At 58.2% G+C, this 25,384-nt stretch overlaps 2 protein-coding genes across 7 annotated transcripts in view; both read right to left on the reverse strand.

Moving 5' to 3' along the window:
* Positions 1-8: 8 nt before the first annotated feature.
* On the reverse strand, positions 9-4,798 carry CDH15 (cadherin 15). The gene is made up of 14 exons (XM_052685336.1): positions 4,218-4,798; positions 3,443-3,577; positions 3,202-3,357; positions 2,980-3,124; positions 2,733-2,893; positions 2,492-2,620; positions 2,239-2,424; positions 1,899-2,152; positions 1,639-1,781; positions 1,298-1,534; positions 976-1,215; positions 651-787; positions 423-572; positions 9-343 (listed from the first exon to the last, which is right to left on the reverse strand). The coding sequence occupies exons 1-14, from the start codon at positions 4,794-4,796 to the stop codon at positions 146-148; spliced, it is 2,850 nt and encodes a 949-aa protein (XP_052541296.1). The 5' UTR covers positions 4,797-4,798; the 3' UTR covers positions 9-145.
* A 1,302-nt stretch (positions 4,799-6,100) lies between these two features.
* The window catches only part of ACSF3 (acyl-CoA synthetase family member 3), a 41,221-nt gene continuing 21,937 nt past the window's right edge, over positions 6,101-25,384 (reverse strand). For 2 of the 6 annotated variants that reach the window (XM_052685784.1, XM_052685785.1), the window contains 4 exons: positions 18,437-18,563; positions 7,754-7,888; positions 7,509-7,620; positions 6,483-6,859 (listed from right to left, as the gene is read on the reverse strand). In XM_052685784.1, the coding sequence (XP_052541744.1) occupies positions 6,742-6,859; positions 7,509-7,620; positions 7,754-7,888; positions 18,437-18,563 (492 nt within the window). In that variant the 3' untranslated portion in view covers positions 6,483-6,741. Of the gene's footprint in view, positions 6,456-6,482; positions 6,860-7,508; positions 7,621-7,753; positions 7,889-18,436; positions 18,564-19,088; positions 19,178-21,497; positions 21,754-25,384 lie in introns of those variants that run through there. The other 4 variants (XR_008207486.1, XR_008207489.1, XR_008207487.1 and 1 more) reach the window with 4 other exon arrangements.

Consider the following 25,384-nt stretch of genomic DNA (forward strand, 5'->3'; position numbering starts at 1 on the left):
TTGTTTGTACCCGGGGGGTACAGCCGGGGGTGGGAGCTTTATTGGGGATGGAGGGGAGACCCTCCCCAGTGCGGAGCCCGGCAGCGGCACCCGCTGCGCTCAGAGCCACCGCGTTGCCCGGCTGCCAGACGGGGTCGGGGCTCCTTCACGGCCCGTAGAGGTCGGCCAGGCGGCGGAAGCGCGGCCCCCACTCCCGCAGGTAATCGTAGTCCTGATCCCCGTCCGTCAGGCTGGAGACGATGGAGCTGAGGGCGCTGCCCGCCGAGCCCGAGCCCTCGTAGTCGTAAATGAGCGCGGTGTCGTAGGGGGGAACGCTGGGATCGCTGTCAGCCGCCTCCAAGCCCTGCGGGATCCGGGGGGGCATCATCAGCCCCATGGGATACGGGGCGGGCACGGGAGGGGGGGGCAGCGCCGCGTCCCACCTCGTTGATGAAATCCTCGATGTCGGAGGGGCCGCGGGGCGGGCGCCGGGAGGAGCCGGGGGGGGTGGCGGAGCGCAGCGGGGCGTCTCTGCGGAGTGGGGGGCGGCCGTGGGGCGGGGGGTGCCGCAGCTGGGTCAGATCGTAGGCGTCCTGCGGGGACGGGAAGGGGGCGATGAGACCAAACCTCCCCCTCTCCCCCCCCACCGACCCCCGGCCCGGTGCCCCCACCTGGTCCTCCTCGCCGCCTCCCTGCTCGTCGTAGTTGAGCACGTTGTCCCGTACGTCGTCCCCCCAGCGCTGCAGCAAACCCCGCCGCTGCGCCCGGCGGCGGCTCCGGACCTGCGCGGCCCCCAGCAGAACCAACACTGCGGGATAGAGGGTGGGGGGGTCGGGTGGAGGCGCGAGTGAAGCGGGATGCAGGTGAGGGGTTGGGTGGCGGGGATGGAGATAAGGGGTTGGGGTGACGTGGGGGCCGTGCGGGTGCAAAAGTGGGGCTGGGGTTGCGGTGGGATGGGGCGGTGGCGGGGGGGGGGGGCTCTGCGGTGCCACTCACTGAGAAGGAGGACGATGCTGCCGACGATGATCACGAGAGCCTCCAGGGCGACCCCGACACCGGCTGTGGCGGCCGCCAGGACCCCGTCATCGCAGAGCCCGTCGCGGCCGCAGGGACACACGGAGACGTTGAGCAGCTGCTGCTGCTCCCGGGGGGGGGTGCCGGAGTCCCGCAGTAGCAGCGGCAGCGAGTAGGGCCCGGCGGGCAACTCTGCCAGCACGGCCAGCACCGCGTGCGTCACTGCGGGGGGATGGAGGGGCACGGGGTCAGCGGGATCAGCCCAGCACGGCGGCCCCCCGACCCCGTTCCCCCACTCCCTCACCGTTGAAGCGGGTGACGCTCCAGTTGCGGGCGAGCTGCGGGTGCTGGGGGCTGAGCTGGAAGTGGAAGGGCGCTCCGTGGGGGGGTCGGTCCCGGTCGTTGGCCCCCAGCAGAAGGGTCCCCCCCCGGCCCGGCCGCCCGCACACCGCCCCCGACGGCGGCTGCAGCTGCGGAGCGTGGTCGTTCACCTCCACGATCTCAATGGACAGCGTGCCCGTGGCCGAAAGAGGCGGGTCGGCTGGGGGGGGGGAGGGGGCACGGAGAGAACCGTCAGGGGGAGCGCCCAAAGGTGAGGGAGGGGAGGGGGGGGGACAGCGGGGGGGAGGGCGAAGGGACGGTCACCGTCATCGCGGGCGAGCAGCAGAGCGATGTACCAACCGCCCTGCAGGAAGGCGGACGGGTCCCGCAGCTCCCGCTGGGTCCGCACGGTGCCGGAGCGCGGGTCGAGCTGCAGCCATCCCGCAGGGTCGTACAGCAGCGCGTAGCTGTCGGCGCCGGGGCGAGGAACGCCGGCGTTACGTTCTGCGCCCCTTCCACGTGCGCACCCGAAGACGCCGCGCGTTTCCCCCCCCCCTCCCGCACCGCCCACCCCGCACGCTCACGTCAGGGTCTGCAGGCGGCGCGTGTCGGGGTCGCTGGCGGTGTAGGTGGTGACGGCGGTGCCCGGGGGGGTCCCTTCCAGCACGCTGACGCGCCGCGGGTTCTCGCGGAAGACGGGCGCCTCGTTGACGTCCCGCACCCGCACCCGCACCGTGGCCACCGCCCGCGGGCTGCTCGCGACCCCCGCCTCCAGCGGCCGCTGGTTCTGCACCGACACCGTCAGCTGGAAGCGGTCCCGCACCTCGTGGTCCAGCGGCTGCGCGGGGTGAGAGGGGGGAGTGCGGGATCAGCGGCTGCGCCGTGCCTGCCCGCATCCCCAAAGCCCGCCGCCCTGCTGCACACCTTGGCCACGGACAGCACGCCGTCGTTGGTGTGAGGATCGGTGCGGATGGCGAACGCCCCCTCGGGGTCGCCCTCCAGGATGGTGAACTTGGCCGCCCAGTTGGCAGATCCGGCCAGGTCCTTATCGTGCACCAGCACTCGGCCCACCTCCACACCCACCGCCTGCTCCTCCACCTCCATGGAGAACTGACAGGGAGAGGAGTCGGCACCAAGCGGGGGGCTGCGGCCCCACACCCAGCCCAGCTCTGCCCACCTCCTCCTTGGTGAACTCGGGAGCGTTGTCGTTGATGTCCTCCAGGTAGATGACGGCGGTGGCGGTGGTGGTCAGCCCATCCCCAGACATGTCAGCTGCCTGGAGGGTCAGGTTGTACACCCCCACGGCCTGCGAGGAAGGGGATGGCGCTGAGCCCACAGTCCGTGGAGCCCCCCCACACCACATCTGGTCCCACATATGGCTGTGGAATCCTCCCCCCCCCCCTCCCCCCCACACACACCTCACGGTCCAGGCCGTCCTTCGCGGTGCAGATCTCCCCGCTGGAGGCGTTGATGCTGAACATTTCCCCATGGCCCTGCTCCAGGATGGAGAACCGCAGCGCCGCGTTGTCCGTCTCGGGGTCGTCGGCATCAGTGGCCTCCACCGTCAGCACGCAGGTCCCTGCCGTCACCACGGGGCTGGGGGACCACTTATGGGGCCGGGTTGCGCCCCCCCAACCCATCAACACCCCCCCAGCTCAGACCCACCTGGCGCAGCCCCCTCCACCACGCGCCCGGTGAAGACGTCGTGGCGGAACAGCGGCCTGTTGTCGTTCTGGTCCACCACGATGATCTCCAGGTCCGTGGGGTCCTCCAGCGTTGTGCCCCCCAGGTCCAGCGCGAAGGCCTTCAGCTGTGGGCACGCAGAGCCCCGGGGTTGGGGATGCAGCTGAGGGCAGGGGGGGGCAAGGGGCTGCGCAGCATCCTTACCCGGAACCGGTCATTCTGCTCGCGGTCCAGCGTGGCGTTGAGGAACACTTTGCCACTGAACTTGTCGATGGAGAAGATGCCCAGGGGCTCCTCATCCACCCCCGGCCCCTTGATGCTGTAGATCACCCCCCCGGGCTGCTGCTTGTCTGACTTTATCTGTGCGGGGAGGAGCGGCGATGGGGCTGGGGGCTGTCCTCCCCCATGCCATGGGGGTCTTTCCATCCCCCCTGGCCCTGCCTACCTGCACCAGGAGGTGGGGGATGCGTTTGTGGTTCTCGGAGATGCTGATGGGGGGGATCACCCAGGCCCTCTTCACCCGCCGGGACCCCTCGTGGTGCCGCCAGCCAGGGGGGCTGCCCAGGGCTGCGCTGGCATCCTGCAGGGGGGGAACGTTGGGGAAGAAGAAGAGTTACATGTTTGCATGGGTCAGGAACACAGGGCTGGGGGGGCAGGGAGGCGTGGGGGCTACAGAGGGGTTAGGAAGAGGAGCGGGGGCTACAGGGGGCTGCAGGGTGGTTACAGTGAGGTGCAGAGCTGTGCTGTGGGGTCTGCAGAACTCAGCAGTGAGGCTGAGATGGGGCTGACCCACAGCCCCCTTTGTGGGAGCTCAGGACAGGTGGGGAGGGGATGGCAGTGCAGTGGGGGCAGCCACTGTGTGACAGCCCCCCAGGGCTGCAGGGCCCAGACCAGAGCCCCAGTGGCCTCACAGTATTCAGGGCTGAAGCCATACTGAGGAGCTCCACACAGGCAGTGGGGTGTGGGGGGTCCGGCAGCACCGCTGGCGGGGGGGGGGGGGGGAGGGGGGAATGAGGACAGTGAGGTGATTTCAAGCCCCCCCCAAGCTCCATCTCACTGTTCTCTGACATACAGGGTGAGAAACACCACGCTGCTCCCGAACCCCATCCCCTCCACCCCCAGGAAAGCGCATCGATGGGGGCCAGGGCTCCGCGCCCCCCAACCCCACCGCTCCCCCAGCACCACCTCGCTGCCCCCCACCCCCTGGCCCCATCCCTTACCCTGGCGCAGAGCGGGGCGAGCAGGCAGGCGAGCAGCAGCGGGGGCCCCATGGCGCAGCCCCGGCCCGGAGCGACAATAACGGCGGGGACGGCTGAGTGACAGCACATGTGCTGAAGGGGCCGGGCCCCCCCGGCCGGCCGGCAGCTGCCCCGGCTCCCCCCCCCGCTCCTCCCGCCCGCACGGCTGGACCCGACGTGGCGGACGGCTGCGGGGGGAGCGGGGAGGTCGGGGCCGGCCTTTGGGAGGGGGTCCCGAGATGCGGGGGGCGACGGGAGGGGTGTGGGGTACGGGATCCCCCCCGCGCTCGGGAGGGGAATGCGGCAGCTGTCGCCGGGTGCGCCCCGGGGATGCCGCGACGGGGCGGGCGGGCAGAGCGCCGCTGCTCCCCTCGCTCTGCACCGGGCCCGGCCTCCCCCCGCCTCCGCCTCCCGGAACGGCCCCGCCCGCCCCGCGGCCGCGTTGCCGGGACAGGTGCGGGGCCATCTGTGCTGACGGCGGGCGCTGGGCGGGGGGCCAGGGCGGGTGGGAGGGGGGCGGTGCGGCCTTCCCGGCCCTGACAGCATCGGTCCCATCCCCATCATCATCCTATCCTCACCCCCATCCCATCCCATCCCATCCCATCCCATTTCCAAAAGCCCTACTGACATTATCAGCCCCATCTCGCCCCTGTCAATTCCATCACTATCAGCCCCATCCCCATCAACTCTGTCCCCTCTCAGCCCCATCCCATGAGCCTCGTTCCCATCAGTCCTGCCTCCATCGATCCCACCTCATCCCCAACAGCCCAATCCCTGCTATCACCCACGTCCCATCCTCATCATCCCCATCATCCTCATTCCTAACCCTATTGAACCTCCATCCCCATAGACATCCCAATACTATTCTCCTTCTCATCAACTCATTCCATCTCCAACAACATTGTCCTTGCCCTCATCACCCCCAACCCCATCCTGTCCTGTCCTGTCCCACCCCACCCCATCCCCAACCCCATCCCCATCCCATCCCATCCCATCCCATCCCATCCCATCCCATCCCATCCCATCCCATCCCATCCCATCTCATCCCCACAGCTCGGCGAGGTGGTGGCACCAGGTGGCAGCATCGCTCCGGCCACCGCTGTCCCCGCACCCGGGGGGAAGCACAGCGGGAGCGGCAGGAGCGGCCCGAGGGGGGACGGGCTGCAGCCGATGCCCCCTCCCCAGGGCTGGGCAGGGGCCGTGTCCCCTGTCCTTTGTCCCTGACAGGTGAAGGTGCAGCGTTTTGGTGACATGGAGTGGCAGTTCCGCGTCCCCGTCTGGAATTCTCCCTTTTGGGAGTGCCCTAACCACACTCAAACCCCCCTTCCCCTGTCCCCCCTTTTCCCACAGCACAGGGCATCTACTGCAAAGCTCTGTGGGATAGAGGTTAGGAAATGGGGCACGGAGGCAGGGGACAGGGGACAGTGCAAAGAACATAGGACATAGGACAGAGGAGGTGAGACACGGCACATGGAAGGACATCAGACATAGGACATGGGTTGGGGACATGCGAGAGGGGACATGGGACGAAGGCTGCCCTGCTCCCATCCACTGAAGCCTGGAAGTAGCAGGGCTGGGGGTGGCCGAGGGGACACGGTGGCACTCACTGGCCCGTCCCCATCCGTCCTCCTGCTCTCACCCACCCACCCTCCTGCTGCCACCCCACACAGCCCTGCAGCCCCCCCTGAAGGAGACGGATGGCTTCACAGCCCGTGGCCACCACACGTAATGGAACGGTTGTGCACACATGATGGAAGCATCCACGCAGACATGGCTGGCAAGTGAGAAGTGCTGAGAGACTCAGGGGGGAGTGGGGGGGGGGGTTGCACACAGCCCCACCCCCCCAATGCAAGGGAAGCAGAGCACCTGGCTTTGGGACACACATCCCCACAGTGGCGCTCAGCTCCACACACCAAACTCTGCCTTGCTCAGTGGGCATGGAGGCAGCGTGACCTCACATCGCCAACCCCATCCACAGGGGACACGAGGACACCCCCGGGCCGTGTGAGCCCCTCACTGCAGGGTGACAACCAGGTGTTCTGCACTATTTGCTACCTGTGATCATCCATCAGAGCCATCGATTGCGCTCCCGTGGAGTTTTATTAATGATCTTGTCACGGCGCCGGCGCTGGGTGCCGGGCTTGTCGGGAATGATGGATCGTGAAGAGCCCTCGCTGCGATTTATTCTCCGGTGACCTTGTCTCTCCCCATTGTTGCTTGCTTAAGAGTTATGAATGTGAGACATGATAATTTGATATTGATCTATTTGGTGAGTTACAAAATTTACTGCGTCGCTGATGGCGTAACACAAAGGATCGGAGCGGGGCCGAGCAGGAGCGGGGCTGGGAGCCCTCCTGTGCTGGGGTGAGCTGGGCACAGTGCTCCGTGCCACCATTACCTTCCCTTGAGGTTGCTGTGTGTTCACCCATCTCGTTTCTGGGGGCTTTGTTCCACGCTGAGGAGCAGGGAGCCCTCGGGGCAGAGGATGGGGCTCCCAGGCTGCGCACTACGCCGGGTAGAAGCGCTGCAGGAGCTCCTTCTTGTTGACTTTCCCCATCTGGTTGCGTGGGATCTCCTCCACCACTATCAGCTCAGTGGGGATGGCGTAGGGGGCCATGGTGTCCCTGCAGTGTGAGCACACACTGTTAGAGCCCAGCCGAAGCCCCTCACCACTGAGACGCCCACCTCTGGGGGCTGCTTCTGTGTGTGCCCCCACTGCGTGTCCCCAAGGATGCTGACAGCTGTCCTGCTGTGCACGGCAGCGGTGTGGCACGATGTCCCCGTGCCCTTTGCAGGACACAGTAGGGAAGCTCTGCCTTCTGTGCTGTGTGTCACCAGCTGGTGCCGTGCCCAGCCACTCAGTAGGGTGCTGGCACTGATGGTGACACGAGGTGCCAAGTGTGCCCGTCGGCGTGGCCCCGCTGCCATATGTGTCATGAGAGCCACAGAATGAATCACGCTGAAGAGGGACATGTGTCTCCTGCCAGGGAGCGAGAGAAGGGCCGAGCAGATGGAAGTGACGTGAGAAATGATGTGGAGAGACAGGGCGAGGGAGAGCAGTGCCCACAGCCATGCCCTGCTCAGCACCAATGGGACACCAGGACACCAGGTGGCACAGGGGGGACCTGGCAAAGCCCCAGCAGCACAGCGAGGGTTTGGGCTCTTTGTTTGGCCCCCGCTGTGACTGCCCCAACCCTGGTGGCTGCAGCCACGCCGGCAGCTCATCAGTGCTGCTGCCTGGAAGCAGTGAGTGCGGGGTGCTGCAGCCCTCACCTGGCCCACTCCTTCAGCTCCTTCACCGACAGCATCTCCCCCCTGCGCAGCTGCACCACGGCGCTGACCCGCTGCCCCCACACCATGTCTGGGGGTCCGATGACGGCCACGTCTGCAGACAGAGCAAAGGATGCGGGCTGAGGGGCTGGGGGCTCATTCCAAATGGAGCTGCTCTGAGCCGGGGGCCGGGCTGCGGAATGCAGGCACCGGCCCCAGCGCCGCCCCGTGGCCCCACACTTGCCTACCTGTGATGTGCGGGTGTGCGAGCAGCTGCCGCTCCACCTCCAGAGCGCTGATTTTGAAGCCCCCGTTCTTGATGATGTCCACCGAGGTGCGGCCCTTGATCCAGTAAACACCGTCGTGGTAGGCTGCCGTGTCCCCTGGAACACAAAGCGGGATCCCTGAGAGCCCCCCACGCCATCCCACACAGCTTCCCCGGGGATCCCACGGATGGGTGCCAGCCTCCTGGCGCGTGCCGGGCTGCCGGCAGTGAGCAATCAGATGGGGGGGGGCAACGTCAGGAAGATGAGTGCCCCACTGGAGGCTCCATCCCCCCCCTGGGGTGGGCGTTGGGGGGGCGGGTGTGTGCTGGTAATTCCTGCTGGCACGGGGGAGGGGGCTGCAGGAAGATTGAGGAGGGGTCACGGCAGCGCAGCCCGGCTAAATGCTTAACAAGCTGTTGCGCTTTGATAGCTACTTAAGATGATTACTCACATCCTGCTAATAGCGCCTCCGCCAAGCGGTGGGTGAGGAGGAGGGGGCTGTGCCTTCAGATGGCAGCACGGGCTGGGGGGGGCTCTCAGTGCTGCCCCCCGTCCTCACTCTCATGGCACATCTCTGCCTTTGTGTCTCCCTGCTGCCCAAGGCAGCTCCCAGCATCCCTGTGCCCTCTCCCTGGAGACGGCAGAGGTGACAGTTGAGGTCTGGAGCACCGTGCGATGACACCAGCTCCCGAGCCCTGCTCTGCTGCCCATGCATTCCCAGCACAGGAGCAGGAGGTGCACACGGATGTCACCCTGTTCCTGCACCAGCAGCTCTGGCTGTGGCACAGCTGCTCCCTGCCACCTCTCCGTGCGGCACTGTGAGCTCCTCGGGGCACAGCCATCGATTACAGCCACACGGGGATGGAGAAACGGGTTGGTGAATCTGCATCCTGTGACCCCACACCTCGCTCCTCCCGTGGAACAAAGCCAGCAGGCAGCAGCAGCCTCAGGCACACGGCACAGCGCCGGGGCGCAGCTGATGCTGCGAGGCCGTGGGATTATTGTTTCCCTGACAGAAGCCATCAGCACTGCCTTTGGATTTGTTTCGAGACGCTCAGCGGGCATCTGGTCGGCAAGGTGCTGGCGATGTGCTTTGCTGTGTGCTGAGGAAGCTGAGCTGGGGGCAGGGGGCTTGGCGAGGCACGGGGGCACAGTGCTGAGCCCCAGGATGGGGCCGGGCATCTCCAAGTGCTGCCCACATGGAGAAGCTCCATGGAACACCTCCACCTCGCAGTGCTCAGCCCAGTGGGCACTGAAGGAAGGCGAGCAACCATACAAGCTTTGTCTTTGGTTTTGGGGGTGAAAGTGCTTCTGTTTATAAGCGAAAAGCTGATTACAGAGAGTTCCTTGGATGTGACTGCTACAGTCACACGCACGCCTTGGAAACCCTACTGCAATGGAAACACTATTTCCAAATGCAAGGTCCAGAGATTTCTGCAGTGTTTCAAGTTGCAAAGCGCTTGTTGCAAAGGTGGAAGAGCCCTCGTGGCCTTTGGTTTGCAAAGCAGAGAGGTCTCCCAGCAGCAGTCCTAGGCTGAACAGAAGACTGCATGGAGCAGCGCTGCAGAACAAATGCTGCCCAGTTCTTGTGCTAACAGCCCTGCACGATGGTCAGCGCATTGCTGGCAAACACTGCAGTGCTACAACATCAAAGGTGCCATCAGCAAACATTTGGGCAAACTGCTGACCGAGAGAATGCTTTGGCTGGAGAAATGAAATGCTGGAGGAGCTCTGAGACAGAAGAAATGTACAAAAGGAAGCCCTTCAGGTGAGCCCAGCAGAGCAGGGACTGGGTTGGGATGCAGAGCCAGGGCTGAGCTGGGAAAACCCAGGCACTGAAGTCAGATTTACAGAGCACAGCCAATGGAGAACCCGTTCCACGGCTCCATGATCTTTGAGGACCTCGGAGGGTCCGTCCTGTGACTCTATGATCTGGAAGGTCCTTCCAACCCAGCCATCCCACAGCTCCACGACCTTCAAGGCCCCTTCCTCCCCCGCCATTCCACGGCTTTATGATTCCATGGCAATGCCACCCCTGCAGCCCATCCATCCCTCCCGGCGCGAGCTCCCAGCGCAGCCCCAGGTTGCAATGCTCAGGGATCTCATCCCACTGCTTGAGAGCAGCCGTGGGAGGAGATGGGGGCGGACAGGCAATCAGCAGGTGAGCGCTGAAGGACTCCTGTGGGAATTAACCCAGCCCCCCCAGCAAAGTGCCCACCCCGAGGGACGCGCATCGTTGCGGACACGCACACCTTTCCCTCCCCCTGCACACTGCAAAGCGCATCGATAGATCCCCCATCTGCTCGCATACATCACACACTTCACTCCGGTTTATTAGCTGGAATAAATCATAAATATTTCATTATACATCAACGACGCTCGGCTGCGGGAAGGCGCAATCCATCACCTCGACACTCCTCGCGACCTGCCGCCACGCAATAAGCTTTCCAGTCTATTAAACAAGATTGATACAGTGTGCCGGGACGGACTGGGGGAATTTATTTATGGAGCAATGGGAGAGGGAGGCACGGAGCACACGGCGATGCGTGGACACGCCGGAGCTGCTCCCGTTACCTCCTTGGAGATGGCAAAGCCCCCAGCTCTGGGGAGCAGCTCTGTGTGCATAAAGCTCTGACCCCGCGCTGCTCGCTGCAGTGCAGGTCACTGCGTGCTGTGCTGGGGTCCATTGGAGGCTCTGAGGGCGACGCATGAACACGCACCTACCTAACGAAACGCTGTGACTAAATAGCAGGAGCAACTACAGGTTGATTTATGGCATCGGGATGAATAATGCGTGTCACTGCTGACAGACATCTTGGCTACGAACAGGCTGCTCCAGAGGTTAGAGAACAAATTGTAGCTAATTAGCAGCAATTAGCACCTCTGAAATGTGGGATTTGGGCTCTGTGTGGAACGGGCCTCGTGCAGGTTAACTGCCCTGGGTGCAGGGGATTCTCTGCTCACCTCTCCCGTGCATTCAGCATTGCATTCAGCGTGCACAAAGGAGCCCCTCAGCATCCTCCCCTCCAAACAGGTGCAGGTGGAATGTCTCAAATGTGCAAAACTCCCAAATGATCAACAGCCACAGCTACACCAGTGCCAGGAGGAGAGCAGAGATGGAGGGGCCCAGAATCCAAGCCGTGTGCCAAGAGTCAAGCTGGCTGCAGCATCTCCTCATGCAGGGGTGCTGGAGCGAGCTGCTGCTCAGACAGAACTGCTGACATGCAGCAGGGTGATGCAGGGCAGGATGGAGCTGAGGTCTGGCTGCCTTGCCCCACTCCTCCCCTGCTCCACCACTGAGCTCAGGGCTCCCTCAGCTGCCAGCACACCAAGGGCAGTGGCTGGTTTGTGCTGCGAGCATTAATAACGCATCAAAGCTGCTGGAGGGGGAAGAAAGCAGGGGAGGGGGAAGCTGGGACTTCTTTAAGAAATGCATGCATATGGATAACGCAGCAATTATTAATGAGGAAATCATCTCCCTCCCCAGCATCTCCCAGGGCTCTGGTTTGCTTGGGTGAAGTGCAAAAGCCCCTCCAAAGGGAGCGGGTTCTGCAGCCCAACCTGCAGCCCAGACCCCCTCCACAGGCAGAGCTTCACCCCCCGGGTCTCAGTGCTCTGCTCCCCGAGGTCAGGGTGAGGACTCCCCTATTTCCCAGATGAGGGTTTTGCCTTCACCCAGCCCAGCACTGGGGGGGTTTGCTGCTGCCTGAGCTGCCAACGGGATCAGGTATGGGGATGGTGGGAGTCTGCAGCAAAGACAGACGTCCTAAAGTGCCCCCATATGTGGGGCAGGGTGCTCACAACACTGGGGGATGATGGGTGGCTGTCACCCTTTGCAGACCATTGAGGCAAAGCTGGGCTGTGAGGCTGCTGCAGATCGGTACCGGCACAAAACCTGGAGGAGATTTAATGGCTCACAAGAAAGGAAATAAATCCACTGGAGCAGAATCGCTGTTTGTTTGCGTACCTCGCCACGCTCACCAGCACGAGCAGCAGCAGCAGGTGGATGTGCAAGCACCATTTATTTACATAATAAAATTGCCAACGAGATTTGCAGCTCAGGGGCATCCTCACCTCCCTGTGCACGCGCCTGGCTCCCACCAGCACTGATGGCACACGGGCAGAAGATGGACCCCTGCCCACCCTGCCTGCCCACCCCAAGAGCTGTGAGCTCAGCAGCCGATTCCCCACTTCCAAACTCCTGCAGGCAGCACTGGGAAAAGGAAAAACAAGGGGAAAAAAAAGAAAACCCTGCTCAGCCCGGAATGAATTCGTGTCACGCTCTGTGCAGGGATTGTCTGTTTGCATTCTGCGTGCGGCGGAGCTGCGTGGTGAGAAAGGGCAGAGCCCTGCAGAGATGAAAGGCTGCACAACCTCCCCTGGCATTTCCACCTGGAACAAAACTGCACCCAAGGGCATCTCCCAAAGTGCCGTGCTAGCAAGGCACCGCTCGCTGAGCACAGATGGAGCTGCTACCTGCAAGGAGAGAGCTGCAGATAAGAGAAACCTGATTGCTGGGTGGTGATCCTGAGCCCTGCTCCACGTGCTGCTCCCAGGGCACACTGGGGACCTGCTGCTGGCCTCGTCTTGCTGATACATCAGTGATCCCTCCCCTGCCCAGCTGCAGTCTTACAGCTTCTGGAGCTCGTTGCAGCAGAGCAAGATGCCTGGATGATGCTTGCTGACCTCACACTGTACCCAGGTCTCCCCTCAGAGCTTGCTGGCTCTCTCAGCTCCATTACTGCCCTGCAGCTCACTCAATATAAATCCCCTGCTGCGTCCTGCACCCCAACCCAGCCACAGGTGCCATGTCCTGTGCCACCACAGTGAGACTTCTCTGTTATTTGGACCCAATGAAGGGTTTGTCCACACTGCCCAGCTGTGTTGGCTGGGCACGACACTGCCCCATTTTCTCAAGGAATCTCAGAATCACCGAATCATTCAGGTTGGAAAAGACTCCTACAGTTCCCAAGCCCAACCCCAACACATCCCACAGCGCCCACAACCACATCCCTCAGTGCTGCACCTCTGCAGTTCTGGGACACCCCCAGGGTTGGTGACCCCACCATTCACAGCCCAGTGCTGTTGGGAGAATCCACATTTCCTAATATCCATCCCACACCACGGCTTCGCACCCTGCTCTAAAGGCACTCCATTTCAACCAGAGAAAGCAGCAGATAAACCAGCCCAACCTTTCAATGCTCCCTTAAGCCAGCCAGGCAGGGCCTTGTAGGCTCATCATTAGCAGGAGCTCTTGGGTGACTGATAGGAGAGGAGGGACCCCCCCCACACACAGCCAGAGTTACTGCAGATGGGTTTGCCCAGAGGACAAGCCTGAAAAGAAAACGGGTAAGTAAAAATGAGAAACGCTTCTTTTTTTTTTCCTTTCCACATTAGCATTTAAATATTTATAGAAATCCCTGCAGACAACGAGATGAAAAAGAAAACTCGAAGAGTAATAAATAAGTGAACGCTGCAAGGTGCGGCAGCCCAGCAGAACACGGCTGCTGCTCAGCTGGGGAGCACTGCAGAGCGAGGTAACCATGCGTGCACGGCTGAAAATGGTGATTGTGCTCATAAAAACATCAGGCACAACCCCTCTGCTTTGGTTTCTGCCCCTCTGCACAACAGCTGAGGGATCAATTACTCCTGAGCTAAGGAATGCAACGCCTCTTCTCCGGGCGGCAACCCGTCCTGGCCCCTTGTGAGATGGATTATTAAATAAAGCAGAGATAACGAAGAAAGGATGTTGACTGGAGAGGCAGCAATGGGATATGCAGCAGGATATCTGCTTGAGTTGTTTGCTTAAAGATACCAAAGCCTACACTTCTGCTTACAGTGTAACACCACTGGTCGTAAGCCAGCCTTGAGCAGCGGCAGGATTCTTGGTGCAAGCAACCAGGTCTGGTGCCAGGAGGAGCACTGCTCATTTCTTCATGCATTCCGTGCTCTCTCCTGCTACCACCGGTTGCCCTCCTAGCCCACAGGTGAGCCTGCAGCTCTCTTGTTTCATCAGGCTTGCAGAGCTCTGCAATACAACCCGGCCAGAGCTGGGATGGGGCTCTGCGCATCCATCCCCACAATGGGAAGGGCAGTCATCCCCAGTGGTCACAATGGAGCGAGCCCTTCTCCTCCAGGTGCTGCAACAGCAAAGCACAGAGCACACCTGGGAGGGAAAGGCTGAAAGCAGAGCCTGGGTTTGGGAGGCGAGGGCACCTGCTGTTCCCACTGCCCTGCACTTGGGGTGTCACTGCTCCGACCCTCTGATGTTGGACCCTGGGCACTGGAGGTTCTCGAACACTCAATGGTTGGCACCCACAATGCTTGCTGCAACCTCGTGGAAGAGTAAACAAGTTCTGTGCCAAAAGCTGCTCTCATTTCCAGCTACAAAAACCCAAAGTCACTCCCTGGACCGCTGGAAACACCGCTTTCACGAGCAGACATGGAAACACACGGGCTTCATCTCACTGTGCTCCAATGGCCATCGGGCTTCCAACCATCGGGCAAACCTGACTGTTGTCTCCTTATTGCTCCCAGAGAAAGAATAAACTTCTTTGTGCATAGAAACACCTCCTCAGTGAGGGCTGGCGGAGGTCGGGGCCCATGTTGCTGCTGTCCTGCACAGGGCTGCCCTGGGGGTGCCACTGCTCACGCCGGTCTGATTCTACCTGCAACACATCCTAATTAAGGAATCATTATTAAAAAACCAGAATTTGCATTCACTGAATGTGTGACTAGGAGAGACACTGCAAACAAACAGAAAACCTGCAGATTAGGATGCTAATGAGATGCATTTCTATTTATAATCTGCCTTGATCAAGCAAAAGTGTTTTCTGTTTCAGGTGTCAGTGCTACTCCCACAAATACAAGTAATTCCCTTGGCAGGGAAACACCTGCCTGCCTCCAGAGATGGGCATGGGCTGGGTAAAGTGCTGTGCTGGAGCCATGGGAGGAGAGAGGGAAGAGAACAGAATGAGAAGAGAAAGAGAAAGATGAAGAGAAGAGGAGGAGAAGAAGAGGAAGAGGAGAAGAACAGAAAGAGGAGGAGAAGAGGAAGGGATGAAAAAGAATAGAAGAGGAAGGGAAGAGAGTACAGGAAGGGAAGAGGAAGAGAAGAAAGAGAACTTGACAATGTGAAAAACAGCGACGGCATTGTTTTCTTAAAGGCAGCTTGAAGAAAGCAAGTTGAAAGATGAGTCATCATTTTGAAACGTTCCTCAAACAAGTTAAATAACTCTTACTTTCTTAACGACTTATTAATCAAACTGCATTGATTCCTGAATCAGATTCCACCACCACCAAGCTCTCTGTCTTCTCCATCCCGATGCACGCATTAACAGAGTTTTATTCTGACAGATACAATATAGCAATCAATAAAATCTTATTATATGGAGCTGAGATACGTGGATTTGTTGCAGGATTTATGCATTACTTCCAGGCCCGGTGCTATTTCATGTCTCAGCCTTAACCTGTAATTGAAAATAAATCTCTCTGAATACACCAGATTCTGATTTTCTGGAAGTATGGCAAACATGAATGGAAGCACCTTCCTGGGGGGCTCAATGCTTTCCTTAGGGGGGGCTCAATGCTTTCCTTAGGGGCTCAGCACCTTCCTGGGAGGCTCAGTGCTTTCCTTGGGGGCTCAGCACCTTCCTGGGGGTCTCAATGCTTTCCTTGGGGGCTCAGTGCTTTCCCTGGGGGCTCAGCACCTTCCTGGGGGGCTCAGCACTTCTTGCTGCCTGCAGCAGATGGGGGCACCCCGCAGTCTCCCTGGGAATGGCCGGAGGGGATTCCTATCTAAGCAGCTCTGTCAACAGCATGAATACAATACAACAAAAATAATCAAATTCACTCAAATGGAAACGAGAGCTGCAGAGAGAGAGGCAGACAACGGTGTGAACCTGAGAAAATCAAGAAGCAGGGAGTAGCAGTAAATCACCTCCGCAACACCCAGAGTTTGGCTGCATCCCATTGCAGCCAAGATCCTGAATGCACCAAAAGGTCACAGCAGCACCGTGCTGGGTTCCTTCCTGCAGTGCACGTGTGTTCCTTCTCTCCACAGCGGGCACATTGGCAGGGGGATGTTTGTGCAGCCTTCCTGCATGCATGGCATGGCCCTCTGGTGCTCACAGACGTGCAGGTGTTGCACAGAGCTCCTTATTCCTCCCTGGGAGCTGCTGGAGCCCTCAGCTCAAGCACTGATGTTCCTTCCTGCCGTGAAGGCAGCGGCCACCCCAGCACTCAATGAGATGCTGTTCTCCTCAGTGAGACAGTTTCATGGGAGAAAAATGGGTTTTAATAAAGCAGCTGTCCATCAGAAGGAAAATGACTGCTGCCATGGAAGTGTTGGTCTTTAATACCTTCTGAAAAATACACATGCTAGCATGATTTACAGGGACTGCAAGCAGAAAGAGAACTGGCCTGAGGAAAGTACTGGGAAATAAACGACCTGCAGCAAGAGAAGGCTCAGAAATGAAAGATTCCTTTGTGAGCCTCACGTTGCAGAATGCAGCCTGGAAAGCACCCGGGGCTTCGGGGTTCTGGGCTACCCCCAAATCACAAAGCCAGAGGAGGAAACGAGTCCCGCCCTCGTCTCCGTGCACGCAAACTGAGCGCAGCGCCACAGCGCTCACATCCCCTCCGAGAGCAGGGCAGCAGGGCACCAGATGCTGCAGAGCACCGGAGGAACGCACGCAGCGCCCCATCGCGGTGCCACGCCGTGCGGCGCGGGGCTCGGCGCAAGGTGCAGCACGAGCAGTGCCTGCTCTTCCCTTGCAGTAATTACTCTTCATTTGCTGACCCGCTGCTTTTTCAGATTGCCATTAGCGATCAGCAGAGTGCTAAATTACGGCTGCTGTGTGCTCCCCACTGCCTCCTGCTTCGCTCTCTCCAAATCTCCAAGTCCCAGTTGGAGCTCAGGGGACTTGGCACTGCCCACCAGCACCGTGCCAAACTGCTTTGTCAGCTGGTGGTGACCCAACCCGGGGTGTCCCTATGGCATCACCTCGCTCTCCAGCAGCCTCACCTCTCCAGCACCGCCAGGAGATGGGAAGAAATGAAAGGCAAAGAGCAGGGCGACGGGGTGAGGAGAGGATGAGGAGCTGCCTTCCTCCCGGGGCCGCTGTGAGGGTACGGAGGCTGCTGGCACGCTCTGATGTTCCCAGCCCCAGGCTTTCCTCTCAGCTCAGCCAGCGAAAGGGTTAAGTTTAATTTATACTGATTTCTATTTAATATCATTCTCTCCCCGTAGGAGCCGGCAGCTGTGAGCTGATTGTACTCTCTCATTATGCAGTCTGTATCACTAATGGCCTGTGACAAAGGCATGCCATCTTCCAGGCCTTACCCCCGAGAGCCAATTAAACACACATACTCCCTTCCTGTTTGCGGCGCATTACAATGAAATTAAACTGAATTTCAAAATCATTTTCTCCTAAAGACATCTCTTTGCAATAATTAATGCATGCTATTCCTTTCCATCTGAAATATTCATCAGGAGTGTTGACTAAAAAAAATTTCTGAAGCTGATTGCCCCACACCCAGTGCTGTGCCCACGATGGGATGCCCAGCGGTGGCAAGAAACCACTGCTTCCTCATAAATGGATGATAGATAACACGGCAAAGAGGGCATCCCAAATCCAGCCCCGTGCTCCTGGGTTGGTGTACTGAGCAAAAAGGGAAATGGGAATGTTGGAACTGCTCATGTGTGAAGGTTGGGTGGGAATCAGCCCTCCCACCCCCCTTTGAGGCTTGTCATCCCATGTTACGAGCTCTCTGCCAGGCCCTGCTGCCCCAGCATAGCTTTGGGTAGAGGCAAAGCACTGTTGGCAGAGCATAACCAGATGTTTTCAAGACATTAGATAAAACCTACCAAGGATCCACCTGCAATACATGTGATTACTATTGGAATATTACCTTCTGGTGAAATCTGATTTGAAAGAATCAAACACCAGAGCTGTTCCCATCCCTGCAAACATCAAAACCGTTTCTCACTCACGGTCAGATAAGAAAGGCAGATCCCGAGGAAAAGAAACACTCCCTTTGAATTTCATAAACACAGCACATAACAATAAAGCCAGCCTCAGATTCAAAACAAAAGGCTTCTTTATTGGGAGCTCTCTTTATTCAGAGCTCTCTTTATTCGGAAGCCGCAGACTTTTCACTTACAACAAATTCAGAATGCAACGTTCTGGCAGTTCCAAAACCTCCTTCCTGACCTGCTCCTACCTCAAGGTCTCTGCCAGGGATTCCTCCCCAGAGAGCTCAGCTTCCCAGGCATTAGGAATGAAGAAGGGAAATCCCATGGAAACCTCCAATGCAGTGGCAGTTGCTGAGCCCCCCCCAGTCACACCCCCAGCCCATACAGGTCCAGCTTTGACACCAGCGGTGGATGAGAGCAGAGCTGCCTCAGGGATGGGCATGCACTCCTGTGGTCACTGATGTGACACCTGCTTACCCTCAGCTCTATCACAGACTGCTTCCAGGCACTGAGGTGGCTGAGTCCCTCAAAGCACAGCCCTGCATATTGCATTTACAGCCAGCAACCCAAAGACGCTTCGCTCCTTGGCTCCAATGCAGGGCACCCGGTGAGGCCACATCCCATTCTCCACCCCCCTCCGGGGGCACAACCACAGCTCCTGCCCCCCTCCTCAGGATGCAGTACAGTACCTGTCCTGAACCATCCATCGGGTGTGAAAGCCTCTCTGGTTTCTTTGGGCCTGTTCCAGTACTCACGAAACACCGAGGAGCCACGGACCAGCAGCTCCCCTTCCTGCCCTTCCAGACCCGGAGTCACCTGGAACAGAGAAAGAGTGACTGCCTGCATGAAATGGCCGTGGGGTAGAAAGCTGCCCGTCAGTTCACAGCAGCCCCTGTCCCACCTCAGAACAGCCTTCCCTCCCTGCAGGTCTCCCCCATCCCCACCTGCTGCCCTGGAGCAGCACGGCTCACTGCATCCCACTGGGATTCTGCCTGCAAACTGCTGAGGATGGGAGCAGGAGGCAGAGGGACGAGGCACACTCCTGTGACTGTGCCATACTGCAGCCTGCTGTGTTGACAGAGAGGAAGCCTCACTTTCCCAAACTGTCAATCTGACACTGTTTTTTTTTTCCCAAGGAGGTGGCAGGAAACACCATCTGATTTGTTCTCAAGGACACACAGTTCCTTTGGGGCTCACGGCGAGGCAACGGTTTCAGCGCCAGCCTGGTGCCCTGCAGACCTGCACTGGCAGGTTTTCTATAGCAACAAAATGAAGATCCTGCTGCGATGGAAACAAGAGAGGTTACAGACCTGCCTGACACGGCACGGTGTCTCTCACCTCCTGCACGTTCATTGCTCTGCAGTTACAAGGATGCAAGCGGGCTGTGAGAGGAGGCACGGCTGCAGCACTGCTCCTGGCACTGCGTTAACCTTTGCAGGGAGAATGTGCAAAAACACTGCTGAGAGAGAAGGTCACTGCGAGCTGCTTGAGCACACTGCTCTGACTCTGTGCAGGGAGCACGCACTCAGCAGGAGCACTGAGCCACTCTGTGCTCAAGTTGCAGCAGCTCAGACACAGCTGGGATGCTGAAAAGTAGCAATGCAAGAAATGCAGCCACCAGGGAACACAGCAACAGCAATGCTGGAACAGCCAGCAGGATCACAGAGCAGGACAGACTTTGCTTTTGATGCAACCAAAGCTTCTCTAACAGAAAATGTTTAGAAAGATGCTTCCAGGGCACAGTTTTTTGTTTCCATGGACTTCTTCTTGATGTCCTGTCTTGCAGGATGTGCTGATCTGCACAAACAGCCCAAGCACTTTTACAGAATTGCCATTTCCTTCAATATCTCTGTGTGTCAGGAGCTGGGCTGAGCCCCCAGAACACTCATTGTGCCCTACCCCCACTGCCTGGGATACAAAGCCCATCACTGCCAACGAGGGAAGTTCAGTTGCACAGTGACGTGGTAAGGATGGTGCTGGACCACAAGTTCAGCTGCACATCACTCAGTGGGCAGCACAGACCTCAAACTCACCAGCAATACTTCCCCTGAGGGCAATCCCATCCCAGCCCCTTCCAGCAGCCCCCTGTGCCCCAGCTGGAGACAGCAGTTATCTGAATTCCCCTCACATCACAGCATTTTAATGACTTGTGCGAGCTCCAAAGCCAATCCCCAGAGCTATCAGGCTGCCTCTGACTCCACCGACAGGGCTTGGAGGGAAAGGCAGAGGTGAGTGCCCCAAGGACCCGCTGCAGCTGTCCTGCATTCCTCCACACCACCCCATCTGATGCCTCCTGCTTGTTGATGTGAGCACAACATAAATGGGCTGTGCTGAGAGCCCGGTGCCCGCTGTGCCCCCAGGAAGGGTACAGAAATAGGGCAGCCCTGGGCACTGATCCTGCCCTGCCTGCTGCTCCTCCTGCAAACCAAATCTTGAACGGGCTCCAAGCTTCCCGTCACATCAACTCGCATTTTGGCAGAGGCTCAACCCACATCTTATCTAGAGCAGTGCTCCTTGGCAGCAGGCACCTCCCTGTTGTGTCACTTAATGATGTTATGGCTGGCTTGCAAACTGTAAAACAGAAAGGCCGTGACGTTATCTTAATAGGATTCTGCTTGCTGAACTCCAAATGTCACCAGCGCTGCTCCCTGATGCAGCACAGAGGATGCAAAGCACCCCACTGAAAGCAGCTTGAGAACGGCATGCATTGAAACTCAGGGTTTGAGGCTTCTCTCCACTGCACCCAACCCCTGCTAGAGCCATACACAGGTAATGCAGTTGCTGCAGCAGCACACCTAGCTGTGTTTTTGCCTATCCCTATCAGATTGAACAGGCTGCCCAGGGAGGTGGTGGAGTCTCCTTCTCTGGAGATGTTCAAGACCTGCCTGGATGCCGACCTGTGCAACCTGCTGTAGGGAACCTGCTTTGGCAGGGGGTTGGACTCGATGAGCTCTGGAGCTCCCTTCCAACCCCTACAATTCTGTGATCTCAGAGGTACAACGTGTTGACACGCTGCAAGCAGCTGCTGAGAGCACACAGCCACTGACAGCACAGCCAATTCTCCACGTGCCATATCTGAATGCACCTTTCAACAGCTTTCATGCACTGGAGCAACCTGAACAGCAGCTCTGGTGCCCTGCAAGGCTGCTGCCTGGCAGCGCTCTGCTGCACGACGCACTCAGCGAGTCGAGGGACACCAGATGAGGTTCCATTTTCCACGCATGAAAAGAAGAGGGTTGTAATAAAGCCTCGGAAGGAATCACTGTGGGTGATGACACAGTGAGCATTTTGTCTGCTTCCAGGTTACCTCTCTCCGTGCAGGCGGTTTGTAAATCGCTGGGAATCCCCGCTTGGCACGCAGCCCTGCGATTTGTTCAGAGTGGCCATTTGTTTTCTTGTGGTCTCTGAGATGTGCCATCCCCCTGTCCTTGGGGAGCGGCAGGAGAGGTGTTTCTAATGGACTTTAATGGAATCAGCAGCTTTGATGGGGGCAAGCTGACAGCGGCGTGCCGTTCGCTGGGATGCGGGGAGACACTGCAAACGCCTGAGCAGGAATATTCAGAAGACAAAGAGTGGAAGCTGAAAGGCAAGGTTTGAGAGGAGAGGGAATGACATTTTGTTAGACCAGCAGAGCTGGGAGGGAGGCAGAGGAGCTGTTAGGAAAAGCAGCAGTTCACTCCGGGAGAGGCAGCGCAACGCCACAGCCACGGTCAGTGGGGAACATTTGACTTCTGGCAGCCCCTTCCTTACCCTCAAAAGAATTGCCTGGACCTCTTTCTGGGGCAGCACCACAGGCTCAGAGGCTGCAAATCAGAGCATCCTCTCTTAGGAGGGAGCCTACAAAGGGATGTCACACGGCTGTGAAGCAGAAGAGCAGCGCTGCCCAGATGGGGGGCTGGGACGGGGCAGCGCCCTTCGTGCCCTGCAGCTCTTGCACCATTCTCCTTCCACTTTTCTCCATTTGCCTCTTCCTTCCCCAGCGCTGCATGGGCTGGCACCAGTGCTGCTGCAACAAGGAAAAGCAAAATCCTTTACATCTGCAGAGAGGAAAAATGGTTTCTGCACCTCTGCCACGGCCGGTGCTGTGCGTCTCAGCTTGGAAACGCTTGGCACTTCTCCCCACCTTATAAATAAGTGATCACTGTAATCAAAAATAATTAAGCAACCCAGCCTTTTAAGTGACTAATAGAAGACAGTAATTGATACGTGTGAGGTTTATGGAAGTGACGGATCCCTGTTAGCAGTTCTCAGAGTTGTAACTCTGAGACAAACTCTGAAACAACCAAAAAGCAACCATACTAAGCATGGAACACCAAGGAACTTACAGCTCCCCGATCCCTGGCACCAGATTCCCATGCAGCCCAATTTCCCATGCACATTCATAATTAAAAGGTCCCTGCTAAGCTGCATGCTTGTGTAAAGGCATTATCCCTCCCGTAGCTCCGTGCCCTGCAGAAGGCAAGCAGGAGGCAATGCAGACAACAAGCAATTTTCCTCCTGCTGGAAAGAGGCACATTTCTGCTCCTCGGAGACAAGGTACAGAGAAAGGAAAAAGAAAACAATCCCAAAGCACCCAAACCCCAAGCCCAGACTGTAATCTACAAGGCCACACTTCACATCTGCTTTTGTAATGTTACCTCGTATAAAAAAAGGCTGGGAAAAACACAGTCAATTTACTTTTCATTTTGGAAGGTTGTAGATGTAAAAGCGGGGCAGCTGCACAGCTGGAAGGCTGGCTCTTACTTTCACAGAACCCAACCCTACACTTAACAGCAAATGCTGCTCCACCAAAACCAAAAGTGCTTGTCGATATTTTTAGGCAGCGCTGATTTTTAGAAGTTCCCAGGCTGATTAACTCCAGCTGATCCCAAAAGAACCACAGAAAGAACCCACATTTGGGGACGGTCAGTCCCCCCCGTAGCCCATCCACGGACCCTAACTTCTTGATTTCTATGATCTCCATAAACCAGCAGTGTCACACACTTCCTGGAATGCCAGCAGCCCTCTGCTGCTCTTGTTTGGAAGCCTCAGAGGTAACAAATGAGGCGAGATGTCAGCACATCTCCCGCTCCCCCAGCATTGCAGGAGGACCCCCAGCGCGCACTGGGAGCGCAGAGAGGCAGGCAGAGCGCAGGCAAGGATTCAATTAGCATCCCACCTTCGGTTCATTTGCCATAAGCCTCACTTAAAAGTCGAGGTCAGAGGGGCTGCTCTGTGCTCTGACTGCAGATGCTGCCCGGAGCCTCTAATTGCTTCCTGCTGTGAACCCACCCCAGGCAGCGCTGCCTCCTCTCCTTGGCTGTGAGCTGCCTGGGGCAGGCGCCGCTCCTTTGCCTCCCAGCTCTGTGCCTCAGCATCTCCTCCTTGGGAAGCACCTCCAAGACGTGCTGCAGCCTCCAGCACCCCGAGGGGGAACTGATGGGATGAGACAGAATCGTAGCATGATTTGAGTTGGAAGGGACCTCCATCTGATCCAACTCCCCTGCAGTGAGCAGGGACACCCACGGCTGCTTCGTGTGCTGCACAGAGAGGGGATGAAATCTACCTCAGCCACCATGGGAACAGAAAGGAATCCATCTCTTGGAGAACTGAAGCCTGGTCAAGGGGACCACGGATGGCTATCCCAAGGCAGGGAGAAGTCCAGGGTGAAGCCCTTGCCCTGCGAAGGATGGGAGATGAAAATGGGAAGGTGGGGGATGAAAGCCTGAACTGATAATAAAGAGATTAATAGATAGCTTGAGGGTGCTGTGACAAAGGTCAGCCCAAAGGAAGCACTGGTGGAAAGAGGTTGTTCTTGACAGATGGACTCAACGTGAACGTGCAAGGAAACAGCCAAGCAGGCTCCTGGGAGCTGCCTCTGTGATAAGAACACCTTTCAGCTGGGGAACACTGGGATGCGATGCTAATGTAATCTCTGCCTCCACCTTTACACCTAGGAAAGAGAAAAATACAGCTACGGCCACCAATCAAACACCAGACAGAAAGAATAAAGGTGTATAAATACCAATGAGAACGCAGTCAGTGACTGTGCTGACTGAGAAACAGCCCAAAAGCCCACTGAGGTCATCCAACCCAGCTATCAGCCCATCCCCACCGTGCCCAGCAACCAGCTAAAGGAAGACCTTTCCTGGCAGCCCGTTCTGGGCAGGTCCCAGCAGAGCAGGAGCGAGGTGCAGCACTCCCAGTGCCCTGTGCCTGCAGCACACAGGGCGAGGAGCTGGCAGCCCCACGGTGCAGCACGCTGCTGGCAGATGGCAGAGCCACGGGGGGCACGGGCAGGCGGGCAGGAGGGGCTGGTGGCTGCGGGGAGGGACGGCCGCCTCCGAGCCGCTTCCCGTCCAGGACGACAGCTTGCATATGGATAAACAACGAGATAATTACAACCTCGAAGGGAGGGGAGAAAAGCCCATGGCTGCAGCGTCCTCCTGCTGCCAGCTCCTGCAGCCCACCACCCTGCACGCTTCTCTCCACAGCCTCATCGCAGAGCAAATTGCTGGCCATAAAAAGCCCTGGCTAGAGTGCTGCGTTAGGTACAGCTGTGAAACCGTTTATCTATTGATAGACCCCCATTGTCAGGGAGTGGGGTTTGGCTTTCGTGCGAATCTGGGAAAGCAGCAAAAAAAAAAAAGAAAAAAAGAAAGAAAGCCAACAAAAATGACAGCCCAAAAACCTCACAACCAACAAACAAACAAACAGAGAGAAAGAGAGAGAGAGACAATACCCAGCAGCTCCCTGGGCTTGCAGGCCGCTGCCAGCTGGGAAGCTGAGCGTATGAAATATGCATCGCACCGAACAAAGCAAACCAAACTGCTCGGTGCTGGAAAGCTGTAACCCTTTCCTGCACACACGGGAAGCAGGAGGTGCTCAGACTGAGCTGGGCTGCCAAAACATCACAGAAAGGGGTGGAAAGACAGAGCACCTGGGGGGGTAAGGAGAAGCCTTGCTGCATGCAGGCACTCTGTGATTCCATGTGCTGAGCTGTGAGGTCAGGCGATTTGGTGGGCAGGTTGGAGGTTTGGGAGATGCTTCTTGCATGGCCTGGAGCAGCCCACGTCCACTTATACCACTTCTGGTTCTCTGGGAAGCATTGAGGACAGCATCTGTCCAGGGTCTCAATTCACATCACTGTGCTCAGGAGAAGGTGCAGCAACAATTAGCAAGGAGAATGCATGGGAAGCACCTGGAACACCTGGGTGAGCTGGGAGTCAGAAAGCACAGGGCTCCTAGAGCTGCAAGGGGAGCGTGTGCATGAAAGGAATCCAATCAAGGGACAGGGGGGAAATGAAGAGAGGAATGAAGAGATCCAGCAAACTTTCAGCTAAGTACATTATTGATCTTCAGGGCGTGCCAGAAACCAGCTCTGCAAATTGCATTAGTCCCCTGCTGCAGGCTCACAGTTACTGGATGGTGACGCAGAAATGCTCCCACCACACACACTCCCTTATTTCAGCAGTGCTATGGGACTGGGACTGGCCCAGATGTCACCAAGTGTCCCCAAGCTGCTGTCTGCAGGGTGCACAAATGCATCCAAAGGGTGAAAATGCAAAAGCAAACAGAACCCCCCAGCAGCGAGAGGGAGAAAGGTGGTATTGGGAGGGAGCTACTGGCTGGGGAACAGCCTGTTGTCAGGAGGGAGC

The sequence above is a fragment of the Tympanuchus pallidicinctus genome, unplaced genomic scaffold, assembly GCF_026119805.1.
Source record: "Tympanuchus pallidicinctus isolate F22 unplaced genomic scaffold, pur_lepc_1.0 scaffold22, whole genome shotgun sequence".
NCBI lineage: Eukaryota > Metazoa > Chordata > Aves > Galliformes > Phasianidae > Tympanuchus > Tympanuchus pallidicinctus.